This window comes from Anoplopoma fimbria, chromosome 2, assembly GCF_027596085.1.
Source record: "Anoplopoma fimbria isolate UVic2021 breed Golden Eagle Sablefish chromosome 2, Afim_UVic_2022, whole genome shotgun sequence".
NCBI classification, from domain to species: Eukaryota; Metazoa; Chordata; class Actinopteri; order Perciformes; family Anoplopomatidae; genus Anoplopoma; species Anoplopoma fimbria.
Window position 1 is genome coordinate 28651122 of NC_072450.1, and position 7625 is coordinate 28658746.

Below are 7625 nucleotides of genomic sequence, written 5' to 3' on the forward strand. Positions count from 1 at the left end.
GGAGAAAGACCCCTGCCAGAGACACTCAAGAGGCTCCCGAGTCAGACAGTGAGACCTCGTCGTCCGGGTCCGAGGAACCCTTCCTCCAGACCCCCTCCACCCACCCTACTGAAGATCCGGACTCTGCGGCCTCGGAGGAGTACTTTTTTAATCTTATATAAATATTACATCTTATTTCAAAGGATCTTACCATGCGGATATTTACTTATTCCATTGGCAGATTGTTTTTTTACTTATTACAAGCAAAAACACCTTGAATTAATTGCGATTTCTTTCAATTCACTAACAAAGACCGCGCTTATCACGAGATAGGTTATGACTGATTTATTACGAATGTGAGTCAGAGGGATGAGTTAGGGAAGGGGTTGGAAAGAGGGTCGAGGGATGAAGGGGTAGGGGTCGAGGGATGAGGGGGTAGGGGTCGAGGGATGAAGGGAAGGGGTCGTGGGAAGAAGGGATGAGGGTAAGGGATGGAGGGTGAGGGAAGGAGGGGTGTAGGGTAGAGAAGCAGGGAGGGTAAAGAAGGTTGATGACTGATGGTGGGAGGAGAGCGATTGTGTCCGGTGGCTGGCAGGAACAGGGGGATTGGAGACTCTTGGGTGGGGGCTGTCTCTCCGGAAGGTCAGGTGGCGCAGAGTCCCCAAAAGACAGCTTCAAGAGGACAGGTGCCGATGTGCGTTTCTGATGTCATTTAGGTTGGAATGGATGTAGGTGTGGTACACGGGGGACGACCAGCGGCCGAGGGTCTTGATGACGTGGTCGGGGATTCCTTGGCTTGAGGAGGTGGAGGCGGTCCCCGATGAGGAATGAGTGGCCTGAGTAATGTTCCGGGTGTATACCGGATTTATGGAGGATTTGGTGGAAGTGGTGGTGAAACCAGGTTCTTGTGGCCCCTTTGCCTGTCTCTGTGATGAAAAGCGGGTCCTGTGGAGAAGTTCCGCTGGCTAATCTTGCGCTTATGTAGTCGCATATGGGTTCGAATGGACTTAGGTATGAGTTTAGTCGAAAGATGTAGATGGGCTGGGGCGGACCAGACTGGTTGGTCTTGCTGCGTTTGAGGTGGTAGATGATGGTGTCCGGATGGTGGATGGAGATGTTGGACATGGTGGCGTGTTGCGATGGATGGTGGTCAGAGTTCTGAGCGGTGAATTCCGAGCAGCGCAGGAAGCCGTAGAAGGCCAGCAAGAACATGGACTCCAATGCTTTGTCCATGGAGGGAGATAGGTAGCCGGAACGGAGTGTTTGGATGCAGCGGGTAAGGAGGTCCGAGGTGAGGGGCAGACGTTTAGGCGTGGGGTGTGGTTCGGCTTTACGGAGACCTTTGAGTAACATGGTGATGTGTGAGTGGGACGCAGCTGGACAAGGAGTGCCTGAGGAAAGTTTGGCAAAGAAGTTGATTCCGCTTATGTAGACCCGTATAGTGGAAGGCTTGATCTTGAGGAGTGAATGGGCGAACGTGATGAAGTTCGTGAGGGTCAGGACGTCGAGTGAGGGGAATGGAAGGCCGAGGGAAGCGTGGAAGGCTTCAAAGCTATTCCATCCGGTGAGGTATGATGAGAGTGTTCTGGGGGCGACACTGTTGAGGATGGCGTCTTGGGAGGCAGAGATTAGGTGTTCTAGTAGCGGGGTCAGTTGAAGATGGTGGCTGAAAACGGTGGGACCGGAGTTGGCAGAGGGTCCGCGGCTGGCGCCAATCGTCTGAATTTCTGTAAAGAGAAACGAGAAAGTGAGTCGGCTATGGAGTTTTTGTGACCTGGGATGTGATAGGCTCGGATGATGAATTGTTGCTGGGCCAAAACCAAGGTGAGTCTACGCATGAACTGCATTATGTCTAGACAATGTGACCGTCCTTTGTTGATGATGTCTACGACGGCGCTGTTGTCTGAATATAAAGCGATTGTCTTTTTGGACCATTCCCGGCCCCAAAGAATGGCTGCTATGACTACCGGATACATTTCAGAGATTGCCGAAGAAGGGGTGAGGGATGAGAATTCGTGCGGCCATTCGGCTGAGAACCATTTGCTGCCGTAGAAGCCGCCGAAGCCAATGGAGGGGGCTGCGTCTGTGAACAGCTGGATGTCTTCCGGCTTGGTGATGTGGTCATCGTAAAATAAAGAGATGCCGTTCCATGAGGAGAGGAACTGGTGCCACAGTTTTAGCTCCGTTTTGCATGCTTTGTCCAGGGAGGCGTGGCCATGGAGATTTGGGACAGAGGCGGCGACTGAAAGGAGGTGGGACAAGAAGGATCGACCTTGGGGGATGATGCGAATGGCGTAGTTGAGGTGGCCTAACAGTGAAAGGAGTTGGTGTTTGGTGCATTTGGGGGCCAGGAGGTAATTTGAAATGAGTAAGGAGATCCGATTGATTTTTTCGGTAGGTAGGGATGCTTGGAGTGACACTGAGTCGAGGGTGATGCCGAGGAATTCGAGGGAGGTGCTGGGGCCTACGGTTTTCTCTGGAGACAGAGGAACGCCGAGTTCCTTGAACGCTGAGGTTAAAGTGTTGAGGCCGTGTGCTGGGGGTGAGGAAGGTGGCGTGACGGTGAGGAAGTCATCTAAGAGGTGGATGACGTACGGAAGTTTATAGACGTTGATCAGGATCCAGCAGAGAGCTTCGGATAAGCAGTCGAAGATTTTTGGGCTGCTCTTGCACCCGAAGGTCAAGCGCACTGCAAAGTAATAAGAGCCTTTCCAATGGACGCCGAAAAGATGCCAGAATTCGGGGAGGATCGGAAGAACTTTGAAGGCGCTGATGATGTCTGCTTTAGCCAACCAGGCTCCTTGACCTGCGAGGCGAATGAGGGATGCGGCGTTGGTGATTGTGGTGTACTGCATGGAGTAGTCCGGGCTCGGGATTAGGCTATTGATGCTTGGGATGGAAGAGCCGTGGGGGGATGAGAGGTCTATTATAAGTCTCTTTTTTCCTGAGTATTTCCTAGTAGCTATGCCGATGGGGCTGATTCTGAATATGGGGAAAGGTGAGCTATGGAGAGGGCCGATCATGAAAGAGTCTTTGACTTCCTGAGCCAGGAGTTTGTCGACTATGTCGGGCTCGGAAATGGCGGATTTCAAATTATGGCATGTATAGGACTGCTCTGGTTTAACCTGCAAACCTGGGTGGAAGCCGTGTGTGAAACCTTGTATTAGGAAGCTGGTGAACTGGCGGTCTGGGTGGTTCTGTAAGGCGGAAGCTAGAGCTTGGACCTTGATTGGTGTATTGAGGTACTTACAGAGGCTGTGCTTGGTGGGGTTGTGGGGACAGGTTGGTCTGGAGTGGGCACCTCCGCAGAAGGAGCAGGTGTGGAGGAAGCGGCAGCTAGAGGTGCTGCATCCTAAATCGTTGAAGTTGTTGCAGACCATTCTCCCGCCCTGGAAGAGGACTGGTCTGCCTCTCCTGTCTACCCCTTTGGGGAGAGGGCCGGTGGTTGTTGGCTGGTTGGTGGCTGGTTTTGGGATGATGGATGGTGGGGGAAATGATGGAGGCAGGCTGCGGTAACCGGTGGGGCTCCGTCTTCTAGGAGCGGCTGTGGAAGGCAGGGGGCTGTGAGGGTGCATGTGGTGGCTGGATGTGAAGGTGCGCCACAGGACTCACAGTTAAGGGAGGAGCGAGCTGCAAAGACTCTGCAATATATGAGTGTATACTAGTGTACCCCAGTAAGTTCCCTGGTTGAACTGCTGCACTCGAGCAGCGGCTTCGGATGTGAAAAAGGACAGTAAAAACCGTTGCCGCCGAACCTCAAGGCCAGGTCTAGGATTAACGACAAGTAGTCGTCCAGTGGCTCCAGGGAGGGGGAAGAGCAGAAAACAGGAGGAAAGAATAGGTTTTGGCCGGTTGCTCCGCTATGGGCCCCTGCTGTTGGAATTGTCTGAGCAGCTGAGGTAGCTGGATTCATGTAGGGCGGAGCAAAGTTGGCCAAGGTAGATGATGCAGGAAAGGCAGGAGGGAGAGAAGAGGAAAGGATGTTGGGATGAAAGGATGCATGTGCATGGGTTGATAGTGTAGATTGGGGGAAAACAAGTGCAGAATGTGATGTCTCTGGGGCAGAGAGGGTTTGCTGTGATACGACCTGGCCCTCTGGGGGGGCTGCTGTGGCTGACGGGGATTCCCCGGCCGCCGGATGCGTCGTGACGTCATCGGCGTAGCGGCTGACGCGGCGGCGGGAATCCGGAAGTGCTCTGGAGGTTTGCTGAGTATTGTTGTGTTGGGAGTCCGTGAAAAGTTTGAAAAGTTTTGCTTTCCTGTCGGACTTATTGAACGGGATGTTGCGCTGGGTGAGTACGTTCTTTAGACGGGAGATTGTCCACTTGGAGATGTGGGACATGTTGAGGCTGTTGGAGAGTCGGCGTGGTGAAGGAGGGTCGGGGTGGTTCGAGCGCCTGGATCTCGAGCGGATGGGAGAGCGGCTTCGGGGAGGGACGATGTCCCTCGCGCGCCGAAGTCGAGTTCTCCCCCTGGGGCTGATGGAAGGCGAGGGGCCGACGGCCTCGGAGTTGTCCGGGGATGAATGCCGGGAGCCACGAGGAACGTGGATGGTGGAACGTAGCCGAGGTTGCTGGCGACGAAGGATGGTGGGAGAAGGTTGGAGCCTCGGGACTTCGGGGGTGAGCTTGTGTTCTTCGAACAGCTCGTTGTCGGAAGGGTTGAGGAAGAGTTCCTGGTCCATGGTGCTGGGTAAGCGGTTTTGGGTTCTTGTTGTGTTGTCTCGCGATTCTGACGTCATGAGGAAACAGAGTCAAGGAGGAAGTGGATGGATTCGTCATGCTTAAATACTTTGTGCAGAGCCAATTAGGTGTTCAGGGCGTGGTCATTGTTCCCGAACTACGTTATTTAAAACTTCATTTAATTTTTCTTCTTTGAAGCAGCCCTTTTTCCTTCTTCCTAAAATACTGTTACAAGTAAAGGTCTTGCTGTGCACAGAGTTGCTATTGCCAGTGTTATATTATTCTTCAATATATTATATATATTGATTAATACTGATCCATTAACTTTTTTATGTCATCGAGGTCATATTGATGAGGAGCCAAAACTATTTTACAAAGTTTTGGCTGGTTTCATTTACTGAGGAAAAATGTATTGTAGTTTAGAAGCTCATATCAAAATGTAAACACTAATTTAAAGTACAAGGACCTTCCAATTGTACACAAGTACAGTACTTGAGTTTATGTACTTCATCAATTAATCCATTTGACAGAAAATGAATCAGCATCTATATTAATAATCTCTTATATTCATACATTTTTAACCATTTGATGGTTTTAGTTTTTCAAACATAAATATTTGCTTATTTCCTTGTTAATATTGTACCAAATTTCATATATTTTCGACAGGCAAGACATTTAAAAATGTCCCCGTGGACTTGTAGGACATGTGTCAATATTTTTGGATGTTTTAAAGGACAAACAGTTAGTTGAGAAATTATCAGTTTATTAATTGATAATGAAAGGAATCCTCAATTGCAGTCCTAAATGCATGTGCAATTATTGTGTAATTTTTATATTTCTATTTTATACAAATCTGAACTGATCTCTGAGCAGTAAAATGATTGGTTCTCCGTCTTGTTAAATAATCACATTGGTCGTATCTTGGTCATTGATTATTCTTCTGAAAGCCGTACAGAGAGGCAGCAAGATTGCCACACCACCATCACCCACTACTATTACATCTAACTGTGTTACTCCATCTAACAGCATTAGCCCCGTGCTCTGCAGCACACAAGCTGCTTCCAATAGCCCCAGTCCAGCAGTGCCATGTGACAATGGGAGAAAACAACAACTAATATCCAGCCAGCACAGTTGGTAATTAATCCTGGCTTGGCTTCCCTCGGCCAAGGAGTACAGCAAAAAGGGCTGGGAGGCAGGATCCCTTTGTTAAGCTTTGACCACACAAGTCACCTCACCGGCCCTCCCGAAGCGGGGAAACGCCAACTTTGGAGTATTAAGAAAACCAATAGCCTTGTTGACATGAACACGGAGGCCTAACCCCCGCAGCCTCCTCATATGAAGCATTGATTTTTCTGTCCGGCCACAGCACTAAACCCATTCATTCTCTACGGCCGAGACCGAGATTTGCGCGGAATGCGAGCGCCCTACACACGACACACACACACACACACACACACACACACACACACACACACACACACACACACACACACACACACACACACACACACACAGAGACAACACACACAGGGGCCCTGGCTAAATTCTCCTTTCATCCTCTCAGTCATACCTTGGGGGGGGAAAGTTGAGGATTAAAGTCACCCCTCCTCCTCCGGGTTTCACCATCACTCCAGCACTGAAGAAACACACACACACACACACACACACACACACATGGATACATGAGTAAACATGCAGAGACACACACAGTACCGCCTGCCCTGTGTTGAGAGGCCAAAGGGGAGGTGAGGTTAAATGTATTGGGGTGAAGCTGAGGCTGATCTTTGGGGATTCAGGTCACCGGGTTCACACCGTGGGACTCTCTGGCAGGGAGACAAACACAATGGTGCAGCCCACCGCAGGCAAGACACGTCCATATCGTTGCACAGACTGGTGCAGGTTCCACCGTTAGCCATCGGTCACCTCTGCGGTTTAGTGGGCAGTTGTTTTTTCTCGTTCCCTTGTTCTCTCCCTCTATTGTCTTATTTCTTGTAGTGAGGATTAAGTAGGTCTCTCCGCCTCTCCATCCCATCTCCAACTGCAGTAAAAACAGGCCAAGAACAGAAAGAGTTTGTGATCTTCTTCTAAGCCTGATTAACTAGCAGCACACAGACAACACAAACAAAAGGTTGGGACAGACAGTTGTAACTGACTTTATCTGAATGTGTGATGCAATAAGAGAAATACATCAAATCAAAGTAAAAGGCTGGGATAGAGCAATAGAGGGTAGAAGAACTAGCATTTGCTCAATTAGCACGGGCACATTTGTGAAAGCACAATGTCACAACTGCTCGGGTTGTGATATTGTGGCTCGATTCCCTCCAGGACACGCTGTGAGACATTCGGAGACATTAGCATAGGGTGAGCTAACGAAGAGGGAAGACGAAAGGAAAGGAAAAATTAAAGGAGCAGCATATTTTCAAAGGGTCGGTTGTACCCGATGTCATTAAACATTTATAGAAGTCTCCCCTCAGCGTGAAGAGCAGTTTGGTTTTAGGGAAGATGTGTTGCAGAACAAGTTGGGGGTGAGTGGGGGGGGGAGTCACACTTTTAATTTGTTTGCTTTCTCTCTGCCTTAATATCTTACAGATAACAGACACATAATTCTTCTCTGTAGTGTTTGGTCTAATTTGCTCTAGTAGTAAGAAAAAAAAAGGAATAAAGTAAGTTCACTAATTGAGCTGCTACAAGAACTGGAAACAGCCATCACCTGTAAATGACACAGTGGTCCATTTTGCAGAAAGAAATTCCAAGCATCCCGAAATCCCATTAAGATGTAGTGAATGTGCACGCCTCTGCCCAGAAGAGTGAAGCTATTTCTAGAGCTATTCCAAAAGAAAAAACATCTGAAATACTTCTGCTAGTACACAAAGACCAAATAAGTTCTTTCTAGAATATTATTTACCCTTTTCTTTCATTTTATTATACTGTTATAAAGATAATACGTATTAATCAACATTTATT

General features: G+C 49.1%; 1 protein-coding gene across 1 annotated transcript; it reads right to left on the reverse strand.

Annotated features, from left to right (window-relative positions):
• Positions 1-1628: 1628 nt before the first annotated feature.
• Positions 1629-3554, reverse strand: LOC129098839 (uncharacterized). The gene has a single exon (XM_054607957.1). The coding sequence runs from the start codon at positions 3552-3554 to the stop codon at positions 1629-1631; it is 1926 nt and encodes a 641-aa protein (XP_054463932.1).
• Positions 3555-7625: the final 4071 nt, after the last annotated feature.

Bases quoted from the DNA above. Each gene is read 5' to 3' on its own strand.
- LOC129098839 (XM_054607957.1), bottom strand. From the start codon at position 3,554: ATGCACCCTCACAGCCCCCTGCCTTCCACAGCCGCTCCTAGAAGACGG.